Source organism: Calypte anna, chromosome 4A, assembly GCF_003957555.1.
Source record: "Calypte anna isolate BGI_N300 chromosome 4A, bCalAnn1_v1.p, whole genome shotgun sequence".
In the NCBI taxonomy this organism is placed as follows: Eukaryota; Metazoa; Chordata; class Aves; order Apodiformes; family Trochilidae; genus Calypte; species Calypte anna.
Genome location: NC_044248.1, coordinates 9,009,353 through 9,037,112, shown reverse-complemented (window position 1 = coordinate 9,037,112; position 27,760 = coordinate 9,009,353). Strand labels below are relative to the sequence as shown.

Below are 27,760 nucleotides of genomic sequence, written 5' to 3'. Positions count from 1 at the left end.
ATATTATTAAGGATTTAATAAAGTATCTGTTGATAAAAATGAGGAGCTTGGAACAGTTAATAGGAACTGATTGTGATTTAACATAAAACTTAAACATTGTGTTTAATGTTCTAGATGGTATAATGGCAGAATAAAGCTTATCAAAGTGCTTAAAAGAAGTGAGATTGTGCGAATGGCATAGCAGCATGTCTAGGACCTCAGAGAGCACAAACTAAATAGCTCTGGGCAGTAATGTAGAGTGGGCAGTATATCAGTGAACTGGAAGGTGGCACAGCACCATGTCATATCAACATGTAGTTTCCTGGTCTAATAAGGAGGTTTTTTGAAATTCAGCTTCATAGACACTGAATGTTTTACATGCTAAGCACACGTAGGGTACTTGGGAACTTGTGTTCCTCTAAAATGCATCCTGTAATGAAATGCTTCTATGGCAAATGGGATTTCACTGCAGAGAGTGTTGCTGTATAACAAAAAAAGGGGAAGGCTGAGTTCAGGCTGAGAGGACTTTACAAACAGCGCTGCAAATTGCTATTCCTAGCAGTTCATAAGAGATCATAAAAACAAATAGATAAGAGCTACTGAGGTGCTAGAGAAATGAATGTACAGTATGTGGTTATGGGATAGATTTAGTAGGGTAACAGACAGTGTTGTAGGCTTAATACAACATTAAACACAGAAGGCAAAAGATGTAGATTGGGGATAGGAAACTTTATAAGAACAATAAAAGGTAGGAATGTATCATAAAAAACACTTGTGAGACTAGGAGAAAGACCCTCAGTTCCAAGGGAAGAAAATAGCAGCGGCTGGGTGAAAGTGCAAGAATTTTTATATTCCTAACAGAGCAATGTCGTGTCAGAAATCTGGCTGAGATTTCTGGATCTGCTAAAGAGGAGACCAGCACAATGACATTACCTCTACAGAGATGGTGTATATAAACTATAATCTATGACTAGCTATGCTGACATTTAAAAAGGCTGAAGCAGTAAGTGGAATTTATTTTACTCGAACGAACCACCTGCTATGTGATTGGGAAGAGTTTATGCAAATGCTCTGTGTCTACTGTGAGCAATGTGTGCTGCTGCTCCCTTATCTTTCCCTCTTGGACAAACTACAACTATCTAAACGAGTCTCTCTTTTCATGCAAGGACCTTGCATGTTGGTTGAAATCTTCAGGCAGGAAAGAAACCCCAAATGAGCAAAAAACAATTGCTTTGAGAGCTTAATGTTTGATGTATGAGGCCAACAAGACCATTCCCCAGGTGCACGATCAAGAAAACTCAACTGATCATCTTAACAGTCCCATTAAAAAGATATTTCAACTGAAACAGTGAGGCCTGAGATATTCACCATGTCTCTGCTTTGATGAGCACCTGTTTTGGGGTTTTTTTTTGTAAGACAGAAGACTAATACTCAGAAGAACAATAGTTACCTCATTAGGTCATTAGCCAAATGTCTGGGTCCTGTTAAAACCAGCCCTTGAGGACACTGTGTAACACTGTGTTTCCACGGGCTACATATCTAAATACAAACGGGTGTCAGCTGCCATACAGACAAAAATGTAATAACCTCCTTTCACAGAGGTCATCTTAAATCCACTTTGGTCACAGTCACACTCCACATCTGTTTTAGTGAGATGCAGCTTCTTAAGGTGGCATTTGGACTTCACAAGTACACAAACAACTGAGCTATAAATTGCTACTGCTGGAGTTATTTTAAATAAGTGTATACTGTTTCATATTTATAATGGTGAGGCTTCATAATATTCACAGTGAATATATAACGCAGATCAGTTCAACAAGCATGAAATTGTATGTTGTCAACTTGTCACATAAATAGAGCCATATTCTAGCTTACGATAATGTTGAACTAAATATTTTCTCTCTAGAACTGAAGAGAGGGTCACAAAAAATTGGGACAGCGGTTCTGTCTTTTGTTAGAAAAACACTCAGAGGCACTGTTAGGGTGAAGTTAATATTTCTGATAAGATTTTTCTGGTAATTTCTTCCCATTTACTTAACAACAGTAACAGAAAGTTTGCCTTTCTTAGATAAATGCTAATTGGCTAAACAGTTAAATTTATTTCCCTTAATGATTTTATTTCTAGTATAGCCTCTTTTTTTTTTTTTTTTTTAATTGCTATTTTTGCACTGTTCATCATTGCTAATTGCTACTAAATGCTCCATCTTAACCCTGCCATGCTCTTTCCCTGCTGCCCCATCCCACTTAGCATTAATTCATGCCCATGCCATTAAAAGAAGGATAAAATCATAGCAAGGCTTAATTTAGGATTTTTTTTTTCTTAGCCCTGCTAACCTATTGTGCATGTGTAGGTCAGGAGGGGGAAATTGCATGGACCAAATTTGTTCCAGGGAGAAAGTTTTTGGTATTGAATCTTGGTATTGAACTTCCAATTTGGTTTTGAACTTTCCCACCACCACCACCACCACCACGAGCAGAAAAAAGTTCAAGAAGACTGTGTGTGTGTGTGTCTGTGAAAAATTACCCACTTGTAGCTTTTGTTGTGCTACAGTGGTTAACACTCAGACGCTCCAGAAATTTGCAGCCCATCCAGTGACTGTTTTTCATTTCAGTAACTTTGTGAAGGTGCAGAGGGGATCCTGCTGCCCATGTTTGCAAGTGTCAGACTGCAGCCTTGGCATGCAGAGAGCTCTGCCTGGCTGCTCAAGCAGGCTCAGTCACGGAGGCTGCTTTCAGGTACCAGTGGAAATCATCCCCTTTGCAGCGGGTAGTTGGTGGCTTTGGCTGAATTCTCCATTCTGACACAAGGGAGCAAGAGCCTTGCTTCGTAGTGATTGAGAAATTAATTAGCACTTCGTGGTGGTGACGGGTCTGAAAGGCCATGATTGGAGTTTGCTTTTTACCACATGCAGTAATCACTGGGTTTTGTTTATGAAATCACAAAACCAAAACCTATTGAGATTTTGATGGTGTCAAGAAGCCTGAGCTGTGTGATGCACTGGAATAATACTTCAATTTCCTCACACACATCTGTGCTTTTGTGCTTACCTGTGAGTAACACAGTGGGGTGCTGGTCTATAATGGGTGCTTCTAGTCATTAAGACAATACTCAGAAGAACAGAGTATTTTCTGTGAGAAGCCTCAGTGGCAGCTTTGGGCAAGTGTTGTTGACTTATGACAGCTTTGAGTTGCCTGAACTGCTCACAGCCATCCAGCTCATCACATGATGTTCAGGAGGATCAACCTTTCCATGCATGTTATGAGAGGTGTCAAATGGGCAGAGAGAACTTCCTATGCCTCTACATTTCTGTTTTCTTCCACATCTGCCCCTTGAGGGCTCAGTTATATGAAATAATTGTAGGGATTTGGAGGGGCAATCCACCAAGTGGTCTGATGGACTACAAACCTCTCCAGATATCTCCTGTATCTCAGGAGATACACCTGGCTGAAAATAGAGAAATTGGGTGGAAAAGTTGTTTTTTAACCAAGACAGTAATTGCAAGGAGGTGGTGGTAATGGTTACCTAGAGGACTGGTTGGGTTAGAGGAACATTCTGCTTTCCTGTGAGCATCTAGAAGAAACAGTGTGAGTTTTCTCCTGGAATGGTACTTTCTCCCAGAGAGAACTCAAAATTGGTTCTGAAAGTACTGCTAAACCTCTGTGAAAAAACCCAATTGTTGTTCTCCCAAGCTGCTGTTTAATGAGTTCAGGAACTGCACTGGAGAGCACAGGTAGGAAACATTATGGAAGTGAGACTTCTCACTGGGATTTTGACACTGGTGAGAGCACTGCAGGCTTGCATGGGACTCTAACTGAGAAGCAGGTATGATGAGAGTTTTAGAAGTCTTCTAGCATTCAGATTAATTATTTTTGTTTTAATATGCAGCAGTTAACTAGCTGTATCTAGTTATAATGTGCTCCATTCTGCCAGGCCCTGTGGGTTGGCACTGAGAGAAGAGGAGGGCTTGTTGGTGAGCTGTGGGCAGTGCAGGTGGCAGTGTAGCTGGGAAAGGGTAAAGAATGGACTTGGAGCAGGGAAAGGGTGCATAGAATCACAGAAGGTTTGAAGTGGGAGGGGACCTTGGGAGGTCATTTGGTTCAGCCCTACCTGCTCAGTCAGGGCCACCTGGAGCAGGAAGTTGAGGAATTATTTCAGCGTTACCTACTCCCCCATTAAAATGCCACTTTATTAGGGCTAGGAAGGAGTTCCTGATGCCATTTGGGAAAATCTTCCACGACAGGCTTAAGAAACTATGCATTCTCCAGGAGGCATGTCTTTATATAGCAAGGAGCCTGTCATGGCCAAATCCAAGTTTTCAGAGAATGATGGGTGGCTGGCAAGCACGTGTACTCCATCTGGCCTCAGTTTTCATGTCAAATTTCTGTATTAGGAAACAGTCTTTTGGGTTGGCTTGCACAGGTTCTTAGCTTGCTGATTTTCACAGGCTTGTTGGACTAAAATGAAATCCTAAAGCTGTCAGGTAAAAAAAATTATGCATGTGCAATCATTTTAATATTATTTTAATAAACAAAACCCTAAGTATATGCTTATTTACATCTGGTTGGGTGTGTCCCATAAGGGATTTTGACCCTCTGGCCATGCACAAAGGGAGCAATAGGCTTTCATTTCTACCTCTCTGGAGGAAACTTAGGCATTTTTGAAATTCTTTTTTTGGCTTTGCTTTGCTTTTTTCCCCCACCATGTCTGGTGTATTGGCTGTCCTGAAAAGCCCAACAAGCACTCTTTACATTAATAGGAAGATATCAGGTAAAATGTGACCAATTGTCACCTCAATTGCATCTGGAGAAAAGCCAGGAAAAGCCTTTGGATTATTTTTTTTTTTTTTTAAGAAAATATCGCACAGTCCTTCACACTACAGAGACATTCATCCGTTTCCAGGGAAAGGGTGTCAAACTGCTTCTGCTTGTATGTGATAGGAGTCTTGCCATCTCTTGTCATTTTCTTTGCTGTTGATCCTACTCTCATATGGGAAGGGTCAGGTCAAATGCCTCTCTAGAGACCAAGTCTCCCATTTGCAGCAGGAAATCTCTCGGGTGGAGAGGATAGTGTTACAAACAGAGGCTAACGTTACAAAACAGCTCTGCTGCCTCTGGCACAGTCTGAAGCATCACAAACCAATAACTCCTATCGTGTCACTCTTGCAGCACCTTATTATCTATATTTTTCTGTAAATCCAATCCAAGACTGTCATTACCAGTTTCAGGTAGGTGAACACCATCTGGGTGAAATAACCACGTGCCACTGATGGGCTGGAGGGGACTCTTGTTAGCTAATCATCCCTTCCTTCCCTTTGATGAGTTAATTTGTCTGTTGAGCCATGGAGGAGCCCCCAAGAACTCCCAGGAGCCCCTTGTTAAAATTCTACAGACAAATGGGAAGATAAGGATGATTTCACTCTTTTTGCTGAAGCCTCTGCTATCCATAGGGCATAAGATTCTATGCAATATTTTTGTTACAGTTCTGGTGGCACATTACTTCTTTGTGCATTTACTTCTTAAGCATTTTCAGTGGATACCTAGCCCTCCTGAAAATCTCATCCCATGAATTAAGGTTAATTGTAGTAGTACCTCCATGCAACCTTTGGGTGGCTGGTATACCAGGTTCCTTGGCTCTGAACCCAGACCATACTCTTGTTAGCTTGGGTTTTTGGTTTTTTTTGCTTTCCTTTTCAGTTGCTAAACACAGTCTTTGTTTTCTTGTCTTGTGGTAATGTCTATTAACCCTGTAGCAGGGAAATAGTCTCTCCATATTTACTAATGACCAACCCATACCTGTTTGTGGTGTAGGAGTAAAGGTGGTAAAAGAAGAAGAGAGCTGGTCCTTGGGGCTGGTGAATGAAGATAAACTTGAGAACCATGCTGCACATAGGGGGTGTTCTCTTTCTGGATCTCTCATAAGATTAGATCTGTGAAAACTTGATTTTTAAACCTAAAACCAAAATGGGAAAAAAAGAACCAAAAACCCAAAATATCCCTAAACTTCAACCTGTAATGGTTATTTCCTAAACTGTGCTTTTGACAATTTTGTATATATATTCTGAAAGAAATACTTGGCCCAGCAGACATTTCAGAAGCTTTTTAGAAAATTATTTTTGTGAATACTGGTCTTTTCTGTCAGTCCAACATGAAACATCCAGGAGTGCTGCCTTCTCCAGCCTGATACTCCACCTGTATCAGGCATTTAGTGGGAATCTTAAACTGGACCCTTCCACTTGATCTCCTATAATTCCTTTCTACACCATTATTTCAGCTTGCCCTCCATCACTATAACATTAGCTGTTTCCACAGCTTCCTTCAGCTCGCTTTTTCCCCCAACCAGAATTCATTGGGATTAAAAAAAAATCCAACTATGTCTCTTGTCCTTCCCTACACCTGCTTCTGGGAGTGCAATGACAGCTACCAGTTTTATTGTGTGCCAATTTTATTGTGTGTTACTGCTCTGTTTACAGCAGATTTAAGAGTTTACATTAGGCCACAGTGTTATCTTCCAGTTTTCCTAATTCTATCTGCTGGCAATCCCAGCTATGCAGTTGGGGTGGCTGCCCCTGTCCTAAAGGAATTTGTGTCAATTTCTGCAGGGACAAATCCTCCCTGTGCTAAACCGCTTTGCAGTATTTGCTCAAACTGAAATTTTGACAAAGACATTCTGTCCACATCCACCAAAAGAGATTGCCTTTTTTTTCAGATGCACTTGGAGGTAGATGCATTGGAAGCTGCCTGTACCTGGCTGATAACTGAGGCTGAGCATCTATGTAGCACGATCCATGCCCTTTTCTAATTTGTCTTTGAATGACAAATGTGTCTTCACTGAGTCAGCAAAAGAAGAGATCTTACAGTAGAACTCATTGCCCTTCTGTCCCTTTTAACAGAGTGGCTAGGTTTTCCCAGTTCCTTCCCAAAATCAGTCTTTAAAAGAGAGCTTATAAAGACATCATTCAAATATATTGGCCAGAGCTGCCTTAAATTCTCTGGTCATTTCCAATCAAGACTCATCACATGCTGTTATTTCTTTAGAATCCCTAACCATACAGATATATTCCCAATTAAAAAAAATTAAAAAATAAAAATTCAGAGCTTTGTGAAGATCAAAGTTGCCGGGATTTGGATACAGTCCACATTAGTCCTCACTACTATTGCCCCTAGAGAATCGAATCTAAGAGCTGAGAGGGGATGAGCTCAAAAAAAGAAAAGCAGATTTCATTGCAAACTTCTGCATTTCGTGCAGGAACCATGCACAAATTAGCTAAGGTTCTCTTGAGAGGCTTTAAGACAAGAATTTGGTCACATTTTGCATGGCTTCAGTTTTCATTGCAAGTGCTCTGTTCAGTTCTAAAAAGAAATATTTTTTTTTTCCTTTTTTTTTTTTTTTTTTTCTTTTTTTTTTTTTAAACTCTGAAGCTGCAAGCTGGTGAGCCAGCCCTTTCTCATGGGACAGGCTTTAGCAATAGGACTGTGTGCAAGGAAGATGGCAGGAAAATAGTGTGGCATAATAACATGGTTGTTTTCAACAGCAAAGGAGTCAGAATGCTCAGAGATATGGAATGATACCCTAAAAAAGATTGCTCACTGCTATTTTAATGTTTGAATTGATCTGAATTGTTTCTGTGCAAAGAAAGTTCATCTCCCAGTGCTAGATTTGTACACTGAAGTTCCTGGAGATATCTACCTCTTGCTTCTTGAACATTTGTACCTTAGGATGTGTGCAGGTGTCCTTTCTGGTCTTGAATGCTACTCAGCTAATGAAGAATTGGGTCTGCTTCACCTGATGTTCTCCCTCTCTGGATTCTAATAATTGTTTTGCATCAGGTTATAATTATACCTCTATGTATTAGACAAACCTGCTAATTCAAGCTCTGTGACTCTTGAATATCTTCCCAAATTGCATTCCATGATTTTGTTAGATTGTATCTTATCTCTAAACGTCTTGCTTCAATAACCACCCAGCATCTAGCCTGTCTTCTCCCACCTTACACAAGGAAAATCATCAGGACTTAAGTCTGTTGCTGGCGTTAATGGCACAATTCCTTCTCCTAATTCCAATTCACTGTACCTGATATCCCACAGATGCTTTTAAGAAAGTGTTTTATCCCTGGTCCTGTGCCACAGACACGTTTTTCCTCTATCGCTGCCATCTAACTTTCTGTGGACTTTGTCAAAACCTTTGCAGCTGTGTTGGATGACATGGTCTTATATACAAAAGTCCATTAAGGAGCACCACATCTCAGAGTGTCACTTCAGCTCAGAAGGTCCCTGACAGCAGATCCTTGATCTTGAGCTATCACTGTAGCGAGAAAGTGTAGTCTCTTCACTAGGAAAGCAAAGAATGGAAAAAGTATACAGGAAAAAGGGGAGAGCAACTCAAAACCTTCTTTTCTTTTTTCTGTCTGGAAGGTGGTTGGACATTGCAGACACCTCATGCATTGCCCTTGAATGGGCCCTGATCCTTAGAGCCCACATGCAATAAAGATGCTGTCAGAGGTTGCTTTTGTGAATATATTTGTTCCTAAACCATCAGACCATCCAAATTCTAAAGTAAAAAAAAATAATTCCTACTTGGCTTATAGTAGTTTGGGAATCTTTGAGATGAAGCTCTGCTGAACTCTCAGCTTACTTTCTTCTGCTTACCTTCCCTTGGGACAAACCTGTCCGTGTTACTGTCTGTTCAGGTTCCGATTTACCCAGTTGGATTTGGATGTGTTCTGGTTCTTGTCTTCCCAAATTAATTCACATAAAGACAGGGTCCCACTCAAAATAGATGTTTTCTGAATCCGTTGTTTTTCCAAGACACTTCCCAAGTAACTGTTGTATTACAATGTCTTTGTCCCGTGTTTTGGGGAGTTAGCCCAGCTCTCTGTGTTAAGTTAGATGGTCTCTCTGCTCACTTTTTACCTCAGTCATGATCATGTTCCTTCTCACTGGTTCAAAATTGCCTTTTGCAATGTTCTCCCCAGCAACTGCTACATCATACAGCTATCCTGTGTTCTTTTGCTGTGGAGGACATGGGACATCTGATTCACCAGCCTTGTTCTGTTGTAACTATTCACTACTGTCTCTGCATTAACTTTATCTCAAAAATTCCATTCTGGTATGTCAGTAATAAGTAAACAAATATGATAGGGACATTTTCTGTATAAAAAAGGGCAAAATCACCAAGTTCCATGAATGCACAAAACAAGCCTCCTCTTAGTTATTTTCTTGTGACTTGACATGCTCTCGACAAAGATTTTTCAGTCTTCTTCTGTCAGCTGGGAGCTCAGCTGCCAAATGCTTGGGGACAGGGATTCTGCAGTGTTGGCATTGGTGAAGTCTTGCCCTCTGCTTGGAGGGAAGGTTTCTGCTGCTGGGTGGAGGCCTGACTCCTCCATGCTATCTGGCTTGGAGAAATTGATTAATCTCTGCACATGAAATCCCCTGCTCTAAAGCGAGGATTATTCGCTTCCTGTCTTAGTCTTGTCCTTTTGAACTTGGAATACTTTTTGTAGAAACTTTCCCTTACAATGTAACTGGAGATCATTCAGTCTAATAGGGCTGTTGCCTTGGTGTAGTGCTAGAGCAACACTTAACCCCAAGAAATTTAAGTTGCAGGAGGTGGGCAGTAACGTTAATCATCAAAATGAAGATGGAGTGTTATATTTGCTGTGTGGCTGTGGGAGGAAAGGCTGAGAAATAGTTGAAAAAATATTTTCAAACACAAGGCTTGCTCAGCAGCCAGGTGACAACAGACATGTTTATTTGACAGAGAGTCTGTGAACTTAACTCCTGAATCAAAAAGAACGCTTGCTTCCCAAATGAAGACATATGCAGTGTTTTAATGGCACTTGCAAGACGTGGCTAGGTTATGTCACTATGTGTGAGCTTATAAAGGTTTACTGGGTATGTATCTGATGGTGGAATCTGTGAATTCCACCACTATTCAAGGGTTAAAACATTTCTCACCCTGAAAAGAGAGTCAAAGAACGCTAGTGTCTGAGAGGACAGGCTTTACCAGCTCCATGGCAGTCAGATGCAATGCCTGCCCAATAAGGGCAGGAACTTCTGTTCAGCTGCAGGGTTGAGTTTTAGCTTCACCTTACCCAGCATTTGTCTCTAGGTTGGCCTTATTCAAGATGGGCGGGTTACAGTATATCAAAACTAACTCAGACTGAAAAGTAGCCGTAAAACCAGAGGGAAAAGGTACCGGGAAACATGCTAAGGTGAGTGTCTGAATCAGTTGCATTTGGTACTCCTGTTATGGCAGTCATCCAAGTGCCCACTCTGATGTAATACCTGGATGTGGTGGGCAGGAATGTGGAGGCATTTGCTGCTTGAATCCAGTTAAGTTTCTGATCTGTGCTCATAGTACAGCAAGTTCCCACAACAATGTTATCTGCACAAGTGTGGGGAGTTGAGGCAACAAGAGCAGCAGAGGTGTGACACCGCATGACTGGTTTCTGCGGTGATGCCTTTCAGGCTGGCTGTAGCACAAGTAAAATGTGTATATAAAAGGCCTGAGAACATTTGTGCTTTGCTTTGGCCTTTCTTTGGTTTGGTATCTTGTCATGGTGCTCAGTGAGAAACAGGTGAGCAGGTATCCTGCTTGAAATGACTTAAAAAGAAATGTCTGTAGCCTTCAAAAAAACCCCAAACAGCTTCATTTTACATGTTTTAAAGATGAGGTGGCTTTATTGAAGACTGTAAGGTCTTGCAGTTTTACCCCAAAACTGATAGCTCCATGGTTCAGCTGGCAGGGAACCATGTGAGAATGTAAAGCCTTGCCCATAAATGTGAGTCCTCTTATGGTACCGAAAACCATTCAGTTTTCTTCTAAAGTCCCAGGCAGTCAGCTAAAAATGTCTCGCTCAGATGCGCATTTGGAATTCTAGAATTAAATGTAATAAAGCAGATTTTTATTTTTACTCTCTTTTGATGAGACATGCAATGAGAGAGTGAGGACGCTGCGTTACAGTGGCTTTTGATTTGCTATTTGCTGTGTGTTAAACATTTATATTTCAAAGAAGCGTTTGTACCTATACTGAGTGTTTGGCAAATCCAACAGCTCATTAGATGTTAACAATAGCAGCACTGCTAAATACAAAGGATTCATAGGCAAAGTACCCCTCAGGCTATATCTCTGAGAGAAAAAGTGGCAAATAGAATCAGAAACTAATTAAATAGTCAGCTAAAGCGAGCATAACTTTCAAAAGCTCTAAAACTACCAAAAATGGAAACATATTACAGTTATCTGCATTCACAGTGCAGAACAAGTTTGGTAGTATTTAAGATAATTCTCTAGTGCCTGCTATTTTTAGTCCAAGGGTAAGCTTCTGTAAGAGCCTTTCAGCATTGCATCCCTTTAACCTGGCCTAACAAGCTAAGCCAGTAAGCTGTCTGATTTCTGTCTTACAGGAGGCAGAGAGATAGCTAAAACAAACCATTTGTGGTGAAAATGCTCAGTCTATCTTAAGAGCTTTCTTCATATAGATTTTTTTCCCTCGCATGTCCCACTATTAAGCGTCACTTGTCAGACACCAAAATGTCAGGTTTGGCTGTTTGGAAATGCAGGGATGAAAGAATTTTGTAGACCCAGCCTAATGGAAATAAACATTTCAGCATTGCCACCTATGAAACCCAGTCAGGGCAGTTCGTGCTACTGCTGTCAATGTGTCTGAGGGAAAAGGAATGTATTTATTTTTTCTTTGGGAAGGAAGGACAGACATAAATGTCCTGATTTGCTTCTCGTTTAATCTGTGCTGGTTTAACTCTCTCGACTTGTCTGGGTGACGCTTGGTTTGTGCTGCTCTAATCCAAGGGAAGCCAAGCTGGGGTCAGCATCAGGCTCCCTGTGCCACCAGCACTCAGCTTTGGAGCACTCTTTGCTGTCAAAACGGGGCAAGGCCACATGCAGCTGTGAAATGCTGCAGTGCTCATTGCATGCTGATGGTCTGGGGCTTGAGGTGGATAAAACTTTGAAATGTTATATGCATACAGGTAGTTCTTTTTTACTGGAAATACTGTAAGGCTCCCCCTCCGAAAGTGGAGAAGGAGCTGCAACCATGTTTACTTTCTTTGCTTTCCTTCTTTCCCCTTCCTCTGTCTTCTTCCCTCCCCCCCTTCTTCTCTGATTGTGTGTGTGTGATCCGTATGAATGTTTACAAAACAGGATTTTATTGCTACCTAAACAGGAGTGGTCCTACCCTCTCTCTTTGAAACAGGCAGAAGCAGAGGTTGTGCTGCCTGGGTTTGTGGTAGTAGCTCCAGCCTTCTGCCCCAAGAAGTGACACTTAGACAGGTTTTCCCTTCCCAGAACACTGGACCAGGAATGCTGCTCTTTTGTTGTGGGCTGTTACCAGTTCACAGCTCCCTCCTCCTCATTCTTATCAGTTCAGGTGCTGATAGGGCAGGGCAAAATATCACAAAACAAAGGGAGGCCATCTGAGCCAGGAAAATGTGGGCTGAGTTGAAGCTACTGTTCTTCAGGGTCCCATCTCTGGTTTAGTATTCAAATGGCTCTAATTTACTTATTATTCCTGGGGTTAGGCACTTCCCATGGGGGTTTGCCGGTACATTTAGCAGCTACATAGTCTCAAATTAGAACTTGTGTTAACTTCAGTGGGAATAACTTCTAAATTGAAGATGCACTTGATATGAACAAATACGTCAGTGCATTTCCAGTAGGAAATGCCAGGACAGCGTCTACCACACTGTAGGCAGGATGAACCTGAGCCACTTTTAAACTCATCTTCTTAGTTGTAGCAATGTACTGTTCTGCTGCAAAACTCACTTGATAAGGAGGAAGAATGAGCCCTTACTGCCTTCTGGCTGGACTGCTGTTAGTCGTGGCACTGGTTGGTGCAGATAAAGTATGCAGAAGCTGCTGCTCTCAGCTTCAGCATCAACATAACCCAACAAGTAAACCAGGTCCCCAGCTAGTGTAAATCTGCATAGCCCCATTAAAACCTGTGGAGAAGCCCTAATTTACAGCAGCTGAACATCTGGGACCAAGTTCTTTTTCTTTTGGTTACTAGAAGGATTAAATAGAAGTAACCAAAATTATTTATTGTAGGTGCTGTGGCAACATCTCAAAGCTCAATTGTAAATCAGAACACTATTGTAAAAGGTGTTGTGTGAACACATAACAAAAAGACAGTTCCTGCCTAAAGGAACTTATGGCCTGATGAATAATGGAACTTAGTGCATTAATAGGTACATCTGGACTTGGCTACCTGTTACTGGTCATTTTTAAAGATGCAGGGAAAAAAACCCACCCAAGTTCATTTTCAGTATTTCTGATGAAAAAGGAATTGGTTAGCATCAATACCACCCAAAGAAAAATGCAGTCTTTTACATTGTACAGATGGAGGGCTGGTGATAAGGAACATGCACTTTTAAAAGATGAACAGAGAATGAGCAATATATTCAGCTTTGACTAAAAAATAACTAGAAGAGAGGCAACTTTGGTGGAAACTGTGGTGTGTATCACAGTATGCATGCACTACGTAACTCTGCTAGGCTGGCTGAGGGTAAATGAACAAGGTAGCTTTGTAGCTTTAGTGTAAACTAAAATTAGTTTTACATTTTAGTGTCAGTCTCATTTTATCCACATTATCAGTGAAGACTAGTGAGGCCGGGGAAACTTAGAAACAAGCCAGTGGTGGATGTGCTCCAGAGGAGGCTTTGCAACAGATAACTCTCCTGTAATCTTCAATATTTTTTTATGTTTTCTGTTTTAAAATCACCATCTCTAGTTTATGATTCTATTCGCATACACAAAATTGCATTGAAAGAACATTAAAGTCTTAGCACCTAGTGACAAATCAAGGAAATACATAGTTAAGGATATTATGAGGCATCTAAATGAATCCAAATGCTTAACTGGCAGAAAATTCAGACACATCTCCTCATCCTGAAGTGTATCCTTGGTGGTTGTAGTGTTTTAACAGGATGCACTGTTCTGTTGCTGCTTTTGAGGAGAGGGCTTATTAGCCTGCTTGGGGCAAGGTTACATCTTTTTGGAACTGTAAAAAGTGAACTGGAAAGCCTGACAAAATGCACCTGCAATCTGTGCTGTGTTAAAGCCTATACTAGTTAGCACCTCCCTTAGTGTAGCATCTCCACATTGTCACTTGGTGCTTCATTATAAAGGAGCCATTTATTGCTTTCAGCCTAGGATATGGATGTGGGTATCTGGGGTGTTCTCTCAGCTGAGCACTTCCTTACATACTGGAACTCTAATGATATTTTTTTTTAAAACTTTGTTAGCCTGGTAAGAGTAGAACCCACATATCTAAAGCTGCAGTTTTTTCTCTTCATGGTGATTTCCTCATTTTTTTTAAGGCTCAACCACCTCTGTAAATAGTGTGTGTCACTCATCACATCTGCTCTTTTATACCAGGAGGATATTGGAGCCATTGCTGTGACACTTGAAGACAGGAGTATAGCTACATAGGTAAAACATACAGACAAAATCCATTTTTAGCCTTGTAAACAAGTTTTTGTGCTGTGTCTGAATAAACTCTTTTAGTCAGCTCAGACCAGATGGCAGCCATCCAGTTAGCTCACAATAAAAATTGATGGGAAGCCCAGATGTATTAATGATGTACTGATCCATTCATGCTGCAGGTCTAAGGAAAACTGGTGTTTTTCTTCCTGTGAGACATGCCTTGTGTTTGTCATACCTGTTCAACAGGCATGGTGAGTAGGTTTGATGAAGCTGAACATGCTGAAAAATTAGAACATTATAAAAAGCATTTAATGAAGTTGATCCTTTACACATGCTAATTTCCTGGTCAGGTTAAATTCCAATTTCCTAACAGTAAAAGCACCAGATAGAAATGTCTTATTTTGTTGTTTAAAAGAGAATTTTTGAGTATTTGTTTTGTTCACACAAAAACCAGTCTCCACATAATTGTACAAAATTAACAAATATTTATAAACTCTTCCCTGCTGTATTGTATATAATTTTACTCTGAAATTTATATTTGTGTAGAGTTATAAATCTCTAGAAAGAAGTAGGGATTATGACTGCAACACTGAAATGGAGAATGCACAAAAATTACAAGATTATGCTTTACAGTTTGCAAAGAAAGGTTGTATGTTACCCCTCCTGTGTGTTTTTTAAAGATGTCTGTCATTATCTAGAGGAAAAAAGCTCTCCCATCAATTTCACAAGTAAAATAATCGCTGCCAAATGTACGTAGGGTTTTTTTCCCTAGATCATGCCATGCTGCCTAACAAAGGTGTGTGAATGTTGAAAGATTTAGCATCAGAGTATAGAGAGATTGTTCTAGGCACATACCCTAAATCAGATAAATACATAAATTTGAAGCAAGCAGTGTTTGAATATTTGGACTGAAATACTGCTGATACCATCACTGAAAGCTCTGCAGTGGGGAGAGTCCCAAACATCTTCCCTATCTCATGCTGTAGCCTGAAGCCTTCCTCCTCCTGCTTCCCTCTTTTTGCAGTAGTCATTCCCCATCACAGCTTGTCTGGACTGGGACCACTGGTCTGGAACTATGACTCTCTCTACACTCCTGTATACTTTAGGTGCATAAGAATTGTAAAAAATCTGTCTGGGTTTTTGCTCAAGACCTTGTCATGTGCATGGGTGATTGCCTGTAAAAGGGGAAGGGAGAATGAGTGAAAGGTGCTGTGTACTGGGTGGTGGGCTTGGGTGGCAGCCTGGGTACCCTCTCACACCCTGGGTTGTGCTCTTTTTTCTGTGGCTCCTCACCAGGCTGCTCCTCCTCCCCTTTGCACTTCTGCCCTTTTTCTGCTCTCACTTTTCCCTAGCTGAGCTGTACACAGAATTTTGGGATTCAGTCATACAGAGCTCTGCCCAAACCGGAGGCCTAAACCAGATGCCATGCCAGATGCTGCTGCACTTCTCCATCATGCAGGGGTCTTTCCTGGTCAGTCCATGGCAGGCCTCAGTGTTACAGGCATGGAGTTCTTGGTAAGAAGAGTATTTGGTGATGCTTCTACAGTATCAAGTCTTGTACAAGTTCAAAAGCCTCTCAGGTGAGGCAACCCGGTCCAAACCACAGGTAAATGCATTTATTTAGCAATCAGCAAATTAGCCTATGTAGTCAGTAAAATGGTGAGGCCCAAACTGCTGATAAGATGATTTGCTTTCAGGTGTTTTCTGAATATTGTGCTCAGCATCAAGTATAAATTGAATAGAGTGACCTCTTGATACTGAGTCAAATTGACTGCATTTCCAAAGATTCTGTGGTTTCAATTACCATAAATTTTTGATATTGAATCTACCACCGGTGCACTAATTCCAGCACAGCAATATCTTATCATTTCTCCCCGTAACGCAGTCGACAGCACAGTAGCTTACTCTCAGATTATTTTTTGTTTTGTCTTTTCCCCAGAATCAAAGATTACTATCACAGAGGGGAAGGATGCAGTTTACAGTAATGAAATTGAAATGGCTTGCAAAATGTGAATGAATTTTGGTGAGAAGATGTAAAACGGGCTACAGGTTTCTAGCTGGATCCTCCGTTTGTGAGATGAGCAAGTCAATTAGTAGCTCTTCAGTTTATTACAAACTTAATTGCCAGGCTGTAATGGAAACTTCTGAGCTGCAACAACTTGTTGGAAGCAACAAAAAAACTGACTTTGTGCTAGACGAATATTTAGTAGGATCTTTTAAACTTATACGTTTAGCTTAGAGCAGGAAGGTTAGATTTTTCACCTCAAAAGATAGTACACCTCACAGGAAATATGGCAGCATTAATTTGGGTGATCCAAGGCATGGTCTTAAAGAAAACCCTATTTGCAGATGGTCTGTGCTGTGGTTTTTCCCTGAGATGAGGTTTTACAATGTCAGGTGAGTGTCTCTTTCAAGAGAAAGTAACCTGAGTTCAGTTACCAAGGTTAAAAAGGGGAACATTTTGAGATTAGAAATATACACCATGTCGGTTATATAAATTATGTGATATTTATAAATATAATAATATTTTTTGCTACTTTTATGCTGTTACACCCTAGAGAAAGGAGAGGGCAAACAGATGTACAGGTGCTCCCATCTTCAGCCTACGGGTCTTGCAGAAGTCCTTGTGGTGCCATCGTGTCCCTGGAAGCTATGTTGGGAGTTTATTCCACTCTAGGGACCTGGCCCTGGAAGTTAAGCATTGCAATACCTGCATTGTGTATAATTACAGTATTTATTAACATTTGGGGGGGGGAGAGTGGAATGGCTGAGCATATTGCATCAAGTCTGTACAATACCTCCAGAAACCCAGTTGGAGTGGAGCTTTTACATGAATGTGGTCAGTCCTACAGATGAGACACATCTGCAGTCCTTATGTTGGGCAATGGGACTGCTGAAATGGGAAGGCAGGCTCTGGATTCAAGTGGTCTTTACCAGGTGCATGTGAGAAGTATGAGTATCGCTGTCTCCTTCACAAAGAAGAGAAGATCTCTTGTTTTCTTCCCATACCCTAAAGGCATTTGCACAGGGGTGGTGATAATTAATCCCCACATTTCTACTACATATAAAGAAACTTGGCTGTAATTTTCTCCTTGTGGGACTCCATTTTGTTTTTAAAGATAATTGATAGCTCTGGACTTAAGCATTTCAATTATGGGAGTGTCTCTTGGGGACCAAACTAACAGACCTTGGAAAGATGTTCTAATGCAAATGCATCATGTGGATTTTTACTGTAAGGGAAAGCAGGGTGCCTAAGGATTTGCAGAAAAGTTGAACAGTAAAATAAAAGCTAAAATACTTTACTTCACAAAATACATAATCGCCTGGGACTGGTTGTCAGCAGGTAGGGTTCTTCATTTGGACCACTAATTCCTCTTTGGCCCCAGGAGGGAATACTGCCAGGTACAGCCAGCTCTTAAGTCGAGGAGAAGGAGACACTTGCCTTGAACAGAAGATTGAGAAGACAGCAATATCACCATGACAGCACTGTCTGTGCCAGTGCCATGGCAGGTTGTCTCCTTCTGCTCCAAAAGAGGGAAAACTTGGGCTGTAATTCTTCCCTCTCATCATACCTGACCTCAGCTCTCATTTTTCACTGGCAGAAGCAGGAAGATCAGATTGGATCCTGATTCCTTCCCTCCTCCTACCTTGCCTGTGCTTCTGCCCACCCTGCAGCTTCTTATCCTTAGGTGGCAAAGCTTGGTTTGTGGAGCCAGGGCTGAGATACCACCTGCCCCCACTCCCGCACGTTTGCTTATGGGAGGTGCTCAGAGCTGGAGTGATGTTTGTGAGCTCTTTGATTCCTCTGCATCCCAAAGTTCAAAAAGGACCCAAACTGTGCCCCTCATTAATTCTAGTGGTGTGAATCTTAAGGATGTTCTTATTCCAAAATGTGTCACTAAGGAATTAAATCCTGTTGGAAGTCCCAGGCGTGCTCACAAGTCATTTTTGTACTTTTGAAAGCAGTGCCATAATGTGTTAGTATTTTTAGATCGCTTGGATATTTTCAGCTGGAGGAGAATCTTTTATTTTCTTTGTTAATTGTACTATGAATAGATCTTAGGCTGCTGAGGAGAAATGAGTTGATATGTTGAAATGATCCCTTGTGGTTTCAGGTGTACACCTGGCTGCTCTGAATTGTTTCCTGAGCTGGGCTGCTGGAGCCGTGACAGCTCCTACCAGCCACAGAACTGTCCCAAAGTTTCCTGGGCTTTTTATGAGAATGTGGCAAGCTGCCACTGCTCCCAGCTCCTCAGGGCTGTGGAATAATACTGCAGTTTAGACCCTGATCTTTCAATGTGAATCACAATAGGCCCCTGCACTGTTCAACTTACAAGTAAAACTTGAGAGCATCATCATTCATTAGCTCATTTCAGTTGTAGTGGTCCAGTAAGGAAAAGCCATGCATATAATAATCACAAATGAAAGGTGGAGTGGAATGAACCAGAGGGAAGGCATTGCAGATATTATGAACATGGCCTTGATCCTCTTCTGTAGTGAACCAGCAAACCTGTGCTGACTGCAAGAGAGCTACCAAAGAATAGTCGGGACATCTGCACCATTGTTTCAAAAGTTTTATGAAGGTATTCATGGTGGCGATGATGGTTTTAAAATTTTGCATTATTTTTTAAAAGAAGAAAAATTTAAGGGAGGAGCACACCATTGCTCAGTATATGCACCCTAAAAGGGTGCATGTGAAAGAAAAGTTCCCAATTTGCCATTACAGTTCAGTCTTTGGCCTTTGTAATTGCTGACAAGTAGCAAGTATTACAGACATAAAATGCTAACCACGAGGTGAACTCAGCTTCATCAATAGGCAGAAAAAGCAAAAGAGAAAGAATTATCAGGGGTAGAGGATTTAAATACCTTTGTGTTGGTAAATTATCAACTCATTTCATACAGCTTTTTACTGGCCAAAGAGAGAATATCTCTGGAGACATTTTACTGAAGGCAGAAACTCAATTAGAGTAAGATTGTTACACAACTAATAACGTGTTTTCAGACTGAGAATTCTTTTTAGTGCTGTAGAGATATTAAAGCATTAGAGCAAAACATGTAAAAGCAGAGAATAGCCTGGTTTCCATGGTCTTTAGGCACCTCAATTATTCATTTTTGAAGACAGGTTGGTGTTCTGGCAGTTTACAGCTCTACACAGTGACACCAATGCCAAATCCTATTTCTTCTCAGAGTTAATGCCTTTCTGGATACCCTAGAAACTTCTGCTGTCTGTCAGAAACCTGGAAGTACATTCATTCAGTGACATACTCAGGTTCCTGGTCTCCTTCAGCTGGGTGAAAATTTACAGTGGTCAAAACCCCTCTGGCCATGATGTCTTTATGTTAAACTAGCAACCAAAGATGTTAAGAAGTTCATGTGATGTGGCTGGGAAGTGATGCATAACTGCTTCTGCATTAAAAAAAACATTACTGAGCAAGATGCAGTCATTATGAATTGTTTTCATAAGTGTTTAATAAGCACATGTATTTGCCTTGCAGCTTTATGTTCGAGATTATCCTCCACACCTTTTTCTCACATGCTGTAGTTCAATTAGTTGGTCTAAATATTAGAATTACTTCCTTTAGAGAGGAGGAAGTTTCCTTTCGGTGAAGCCTTGCTTGAAAGTTAGGGACATGGCAAAGTAAGTTCCTGATAACACAAGGTGCTTCCTCTGACCTCGGTAGAGATGGATGGTGCCCATCTCCTCCTGATTCACTGAGCCTGGGCAATGGGCAGGTTGGATGTCAGTCTGAAATGTGAACTTGTGCAGTGACAGTGCTGAAACTGTGAAAGAACCTGCATTTGGCCATGGCATTGCTTCTCCCCAGTGCTGTCAACACCAAGACTCAGGTTACGACAGCAAAATAGAAAGCTGCTGCTTCAGTGATTATTGCTCAGACGTGGATGTAACCAACCATCTCTCCCTCTGCATCTCCCCTCAGCACCATTTCTGCTGTATATAATTATTGTGTTTCTTTATAAACAGCAATTTAGGACAATTAGGAACAATAGCATAGTTAAACCTTTAAAAGGTTATCTCGCAATGTCATTTTCTTGACTAATGTGTTCCTGCTGCCATGTCGTTTGTGAATAGACATGTGTTAGCCAGCTAGTGTGCTTCATCTGTGGTGACTTTGATTTATTTGCTCTGTAAATTGGGACTGAAGCAATAATGGAAAGTGACATTAATTGTTTAACAGAGTCTTCTTTGTCACATCTTCTGCTTTCTCTGGGGTGTTTGAATGTTGAAACTTGTACAAAACTAATTGAAATTGCTGTGATGAGGACCAGTGTCCACTCAACTTTCTATTCTTGAATGTCAGCACACTTGAATGTCTGTTTGAAGCATGAGAGCTGAGCAGTTAACAGCAAATATCAGAGTTTCTTCTGGCATGCTATTATTAAAGAAGGCATTCCCCATTACAAAGAGTAACACTTCCAGTTTTGCTGTCAGCTTTATAAGCTGAAAGGCTGCATGGTGTGCTCCACCAGCTACACTTCCTGGGGAAGTTCCTGGTGCAGGGCTGGGGTCAGGCAGCCAGACCCCTCCACAAACACCCTGGGGTTGAGGTGTGGCTCATCCCACTGCCTGTGAGGGACTTGAAATGCTATTAGAAAAAAAAGTCAGCACGTCGTTACATTGCAAAGTTGGTGGTCTTTTGCCCAGTAATGCCTTTTTGAGCAAGTGACACCACAATTTTTCTCTTTTCCTGTCAAAAACTGGCTGTGAAAAGCTGGATTTGGAGTGTGGTTTTATTCACAAGGTGGTTCACTTCTGCTTGTTTCCATCCTCTGCACACTGAATTACTATGGCACTCTGCATGTGTCTGGTTGGTATGGTGGAAACCACCAGATACTGGAACTTAGACTCTTTTTCTCAGTGGCCAGGCCCCTTTTGGCCTTCTAAATAAATGCTTCTCTTTAACATTAGCTTTTCCTGAGTGTTTACTTGTTTCTTGGGGATGATGCCGTCAGCACCAGAACAGTTTGTGCTCTGCTGTAGCTTCCTAGCTCGAAGACAGAGTTTTTCTGTAAGAAGCTGTGAGGTGTGATTTGGCAGAGCAGCCTGGCAGGAGCAATTATCTGTGTGGTTTATGAGCAGCTCTGTTTGCAGTCTGGAAGGCAGAAGTATTAATGAAAAAAGTCACACTAAGAGGATATCCAGATTCACTTAAATTATTTTTTTTTTCCTGAGATATAACTGGTAATGTTTTGTAGTTTGCTTTTTTAATTTTTTTTTTCCTCACACTCTTATATTTCTTGCTTCTAAACTGTGAGATTTGAACTTAGCTGAAATCTCTTTACGGTGTTAACCTGGAGTGTGATGAGTCACTCTGAAGCTGGTGGAAAAACTCCCAATTTGATATCCCTAGAATCAGTGAATGGCTTTTCATTTACTTCTGTAGCACTGGGATCAGCCTTGGAATCCTAGATAATTGATCTGTCACGATCAATTTCCAGTCTTTCTGAAAAATAAATATAATGATTTTTACACAATTCCATTCCTCAGAACTCTCAGCACTCCAAAAAATCCTTACCTTAACATACAGTAGGGACTATATTTCATTTAAAAATCTGAAGGCATTTAAATTTACTCAGTTTGACAAGAAGTCTTGTTGCTGAAACAAGATCTGTAATATAAATTAACATTACAGCCACATCTGATTAGGAATTAATCTACTTTTTATAATTGCAGTCTGAATTAGATAAATGCATATAATAGTTGCATTGAGCACTCAAATGACATAACTTGAAACGACAGCTTCAAAGGCCTAACACATTTCTTTAAAATGAACCCAAAGAGTCTGCTATTTACACTGAATCCCAATGGTGAGTCCTATGCCAAATGCTCAGGAGTCAGAATTTGTTCATTTGGACTTGGAGCAAGATATTCCAGAAGTATTTCTCATGTACACCGGGCTGCATATGTGAGCAAGGTTTCCCAGATTTCACTGGTGATTCATTTTGATATTCTGATTATCTGCCTTATTCCCCAGTTCTTGCAGTTTTGTCAGGTCAGTTAGCTGGTGTTCAGTGTTGAAAAGGGAAAGAAAGAGACAGCCTGGGCTGACACCATCATTAGGTGTCAGCAGTGTAGGTGTATCCTGTAATGCAATCCCTGGGTGATCACTTGTTGTTGCTAACACCAACTAAAATAAAAAATAATTGTGGAAGAAAAGCAAAGTAGAGCAGTACACACTGAATGCAAAGAGTTTTCTCTGGAATGCCAAGATGGATCCCTTCGTTGCACATAATTACATCTTCTGAGGTTCTGTTTCAGGTGACTGTTTCAGGAGCTGGTTTAAATACGTTTTGCTGCTTTTTCACATTCGGAGGAATTGCTTTGTTCCTTTTCTCTTCTCACCTGGTCCTTCTTTTTGTTTCGTCCCCTCCCACAGAAGATAGATGAAGAGAGCGAGGCAAACTTGCTAGCTGTTCTCACTGAAACACTGGACAGCATCCCTGTGGATGAGGATGGATTGCCTTCATTTGATGCACTGACAGATGGAGATGTGACCAACGAAAATGCCACTAGCCCTTCCCCAATGCCCGACGGCACCCCTCCAACTCAGGAGGCAGAAGAGCCGTCTCTAGTAAGAACCCTTCCTACTGTTTAACAGGAATTGGATGTGCCTCTGGCCACCCGCTGCATGGGTATGATGTAGTCACAGTAAGGTCTGGACTTTGCATTTAGCCTGAAAAGGAAAAATCAAGGGAAGAGCTGAAAATTAAGTGGGGAAAACAGCCCCACCAAATAACCATAAGATGACTAATAAGGAAATCTGTTTAAAAGTGTGTTGAAGAGATTGTTTTGGAAATTGTTTTGCTAACAGCTGACACTTTTGCTTATTATTCTGTTGCAATAAGTCAGGGTGATGTTTTTTTGTTCATATTTCTTTTCTGGGGCTCTTTTGGAATGAATATTTAGATGCTACTTATGGTGATCTGTTAAAAAAAAAAAAAAAAGCCCAATGAGTCTGACAGGATGTGGGGCTAATTTTGTGCCTTGAACATTGATTTGACCAGTAAGCACCAGCTTAGTGCTAATCAGGGCAAACCTGAACCTTGGGTGAGGAAGTGGGTGAAACCTTATATGTGTTTTGCTCAGTAAAACCAGTTTGAGACACGATTCTGTTTCTGCTGAAAGCCCCTTATCACTGGCTTTTGCTGAAGCAGAGCCAGATACCTGCATCTTGATGCTGTATCCATTAGTCTGTTAAAGTTAATGTCTCTGTTGAGATCAGAGGCTTCTTCTGTCAAACAGATCGCCAAGAATTTCGTTTTGCTGGGAGTTCAGAAATCCAAGATCTCTGTCGTTTCTGCTTGCCCTGCAGGATACTGCAGTAAAGGGAGCAGAAACCAGAAGAAAGTGAAATCTATTTGCTCTGGGGAATATTGAGCCCTTCTTTGTGTTTTATTGTATTTTGCTTGCTGAAATTGATATAGCTAATTTTAAGTAACTATGCAGAAATGTAGATAAGTAATTTTAATCCATGAAGATGCATAATTTTACTCTTTTCCTTCCACTTCCCTTTCCCTGTTTGTAGCTTAAGAAGCTCTTGCTGGCTCCAGCCAACACTCAGCTAAATTACAATGAATGCAGTGGTCTCAGCACACAAAACCATGCAAACACTAATCACAGGATCAGAACAAGCCCTGTGGTTGTTAAGGTACAAACTTAATCTTTGTAATAAGGGAAAAAAGAATGAAAAAAGAAAGAAGTGTAACAAGGACTTTTATGCTTTTTCTTAGCAGGCATTAGATCTATATGTATTGTATTAATCTGCCTACTGTAATTGCAACTGATTTAAAAAGAAAGTGAACAGATTATAGACTGGGTTCCAGAAAATCACCTGATTTCCTTTATGCTCTGAATATTTAATTTATGCTTTTTCTCTTGGCAGAGTTCAGTTGTAGTCCCACCGTCTGTTACTTTAGCCTACTTTATTGATACACAGAGTAGTAGGGGGTACAATAAAACTTGCTGATGGGCTGGTGTTGTTTATGAGTGACTCCAGGATGTGGGACTGCCATTTTACCAGCTGTCTGAGCTAAGAAAAATGACGCTGGCTTCTTGGCAAAAGATATTTATCAGCCATTAATTGGATAGAACGGGGGCTCTGACATAATTCTGTTAGCAGGCAGTATTAAATGATGTTTGTCTTGCCGTTCACTGTAACTGAAAACAGAGCATTTAGGGGTACTTAAGAGAGTTGTGAATACTGGGCTAAAGCAATCAGCAGCAAATTAAGGTTTAAACCAGCTTATTTTTTTTGTTCTCTGTAAAGGCGCTGTAGGGTCTTGTTAGTTACATGTTGCTTAGTGGGAACATTGAAATGTAGGAGAAATGAAATAAAAAGCTGCATAAATGTCATTTAGGAATTTTAAATGTAATTTTCTTTCCTTGTTCTGCAAACAATTATTCACAGCTCATAGATCTAGTACACTTAGACTGAACACTTCATTGAAAATCTCATCTCTTCAGAAAACCTATATCCATTCTGATAAGGTTCAGCTCACTAATTTTAGCTTTTTTTTATTTTATTTTATTTTATTATGCCCTGTTTTTAAGACTGAGAATTCATGGAGCAATAAAGCAAAGAGCATTTGTCAACAGCAAAAGCCTCAAAGGCGTCCCTGCTCTGAACTTCTCAAATATCTGACTACGAATGATGACCCTCCTCAGACCAAACCAGCAGAGAACAGGAACAGCAGCAAAGAGAAATGCACCTCCAAAAGGAAGCCTCATCTGCAGTCTCAGACAAATCATCTGCAAGGTAGGTGTGGGACCAGAGAAGACAGCTTTGGTACCAGCAGTAATGCTGAGAAGCTGAAATACCACAGTTGTGAATACCCTTGATACTGCTTCTGTTCTTTGGATTAGAGTTGTAAATCTGGCATCTCCTCTGTGTAGGGAGAATTTTAAAACATTGTAATGAAGTTAGAATTAGTTAGCTAGATTTAGCTTTTAAACAATTTTAATCATGTGTCTGTCACCTCCCACCCTCAGAAAGAGTCTCAGGGGAAAAAGAAGTTTTAACAAATACCACATGTTACTATACCAAGCTAGCTGGAGATATTTATTCACAGACTACTGTACCACCAAGAAATCATTATACCCCTAAACAAGCTGGGCAGGCTGGTTCATTAGTGAGCTGCTTTCTTTTTTTGCTAGTGTAAAACTGAAGGCATTGTTAACCTGCCACATAGTCCTTAAGCGACAATAAATAGTGCTCTCACTGCTACAGAGAAAGCAATAAATGTGTCATTCCTGTTAAAGCTGGAATGCTGGTTTGTAATTTTATTTTGTAAATAGTTGAAAGTTTAGCTGCCATCCTGATCTTTCTCTCTCTATTTAGATTCTTTATGGCCAAAGCTAAACACTTGTGTTGACTTTTAGTATCCCCCAATGCATAAGGAACTGGTCTATATTACAAGTAGCTTCTATGACAGAGATGCAAGGACTCAAACACCCCCCTCCTCTCACTTTCTCTCCCTCTCTTCCCCTCTCTATTTTCCCAAGATAAAGAAAAGCTGTAAAAGCTTAAAAGCCCAAAGGGACATTTTTTTTTAAATTTACTGTTACTTTAAAATACATCTATGTATACATATTGGTCTGGCAGCTGAAAGGCCAGGTGCTTATTTCAGTCACATCATTGCAGATCCAGTAAAGTCAATGGAAGTTATCTGCCTGCAAACAAGTTCAGGATATGACCTTAAGTGAGTTGTTCTGGTATTATTACAGCAAAAAGTGTAAACTGTACCTTTATTTTCTCCATTTCCCTTCCCCCTCCCCGCCTGCTTTTTCAGCCCAAATCAAATCTGATTTTTCACTCTTAATGCAGCTGTACATTCTGATACTCTAAGTAGAATTTTCCCCATTATGGTCTCAAATTCTCTGAACAATGTTTCTTGTAAGAAAGAAATCCAGCTGCCCCTTGAGCTTCTTGCGTGCCAACTGCCTCTCCTTCTGGATGGCTTCAGCAGTCTGCTTCATAGCAAAACACAGACTGGTCTGGACACATCTGGGTCTTCATTCGTACTGAAACATAGACCTGCCAGAAGTTACAGGAGGCTTTAGTAAAACTTTTGGGTGTTAGGATGATACATGATAAGGTTTATCATTTATATTTATCATTTATAACCTGCTATATACACATGGGTGTTAGACACATACATGGATGTAGTGTGCACACACAGCAATATGGGTTGCAATATATTTATAAGATCATATGTATATATCCTATTCAGATCAGGGCTGTGTTTTTTTCTCCAGCTGAGGCAATTGTACAGATTCAGTGCACAGAAGCAAGGCATATTGGGTTGTGGAAACAGTGTAGATGTAGAGGTTAGGAAGGTCCAAAGGGACATACAGCTAACTTGCCAGTGCTTAACAGATGTCTGTGACTTTGGTGGTATTGCAGGTGAAATTGCAGGCAGAGAGAAATTATTCTCTTCTTTAATTCCTACAGTTTAATTTATAGGCTTCTGAATTTTATTTTTTTTTTCATCAAATTTGCCTTGTACACCAATATATGACTTCAATATCAATGGATTTGCATATAATACAAATAGAAGAATGTAATGCTTTCAGCTTGGATAGTCAATTCATGCAGAATCAACCTTGCAAATTTAACTGGTATTTGCAGACCTGCAGTCATTTGTTCATATGTTTAATCAAAAGTATGAGAAAATTGGCTCCTGGGTTTTTTTTTTAAATAATCAGTCTGATACTTTCTTTCAAAGTTATAGAAGGCTCACAAAGGATAAATCAAACAGTATTTTCCTTTAGGGTTACTGTTAAAACATATTGCAAACCCATGGGAATGTCCACAAACCCATTCATGCCAAAGATCATGTGTGGTTTTGCATTAAAATTTGCCCATGAGGAAACTTAGTTCTTTTGAACCTGGATGTTTCCAATTTGCAGGGACAAGCAACTTCATGTGAACCCTTTTTAGTAAGAAAAAAAACTACACCCCAGTAGACCTTGAAACTCTCATAAAAAGGCTCCATGTAAAATGATAGTTTCTTGGCTAAATATTTACACTATCAGTAGCTGTATGTGAAGATGAATCCTTTGCAGGAATGCTGTTTGGTCAAGCCCTTGTCTAGCAGTAAGAAAACTAGTGGGTGTTTCAGTATGAAAATGTCTCAGAGGGAGAATTCAGTGATATCTGCCTAAAATTAATACATACAGTGTGAGATAATCCCTTGGTTCCCTGCCCATCTCTGGCAGATTTTCACTGTGCATCAGTGCTTCAGAATTTTTTATATGTATTCTGGTGTGGGGCTGTTCTGTGGGACTGAGAACTAGAATGAGACTTTCTAGAGGCTTAAATG

General features: G+C 40.6%; 1 protein-coding gene across 1 annotated transcript in view; it reads left to right on the top strand.

Annotated features, from left to right (window-relative positions):
- PPARGC1A (PPARG coactivator 1 alpha) overlaps positions 1-27,760 on the top strand; it is a 66,351-nt gene that overhangs the window by 10,552 nt on the left and 28,039 nt on the right. The window contains exons 3-5 of the mRNA XM_030449762.1: positions 22,816-23,010; positions 23,965-24,087; positions 24,990-25,194. Of these exons, the coding sequence (XP_030305622.1) occupies positions 22,816-23,010; positions 23,965-24,087; positions 24,990-25,194 (523 nt within the window). The remainder of the gene's footprint in view (positions 1-22,815; positions 23,011-23,964; positions 24,088-24,989; positions 25,195-27,760) is intronic.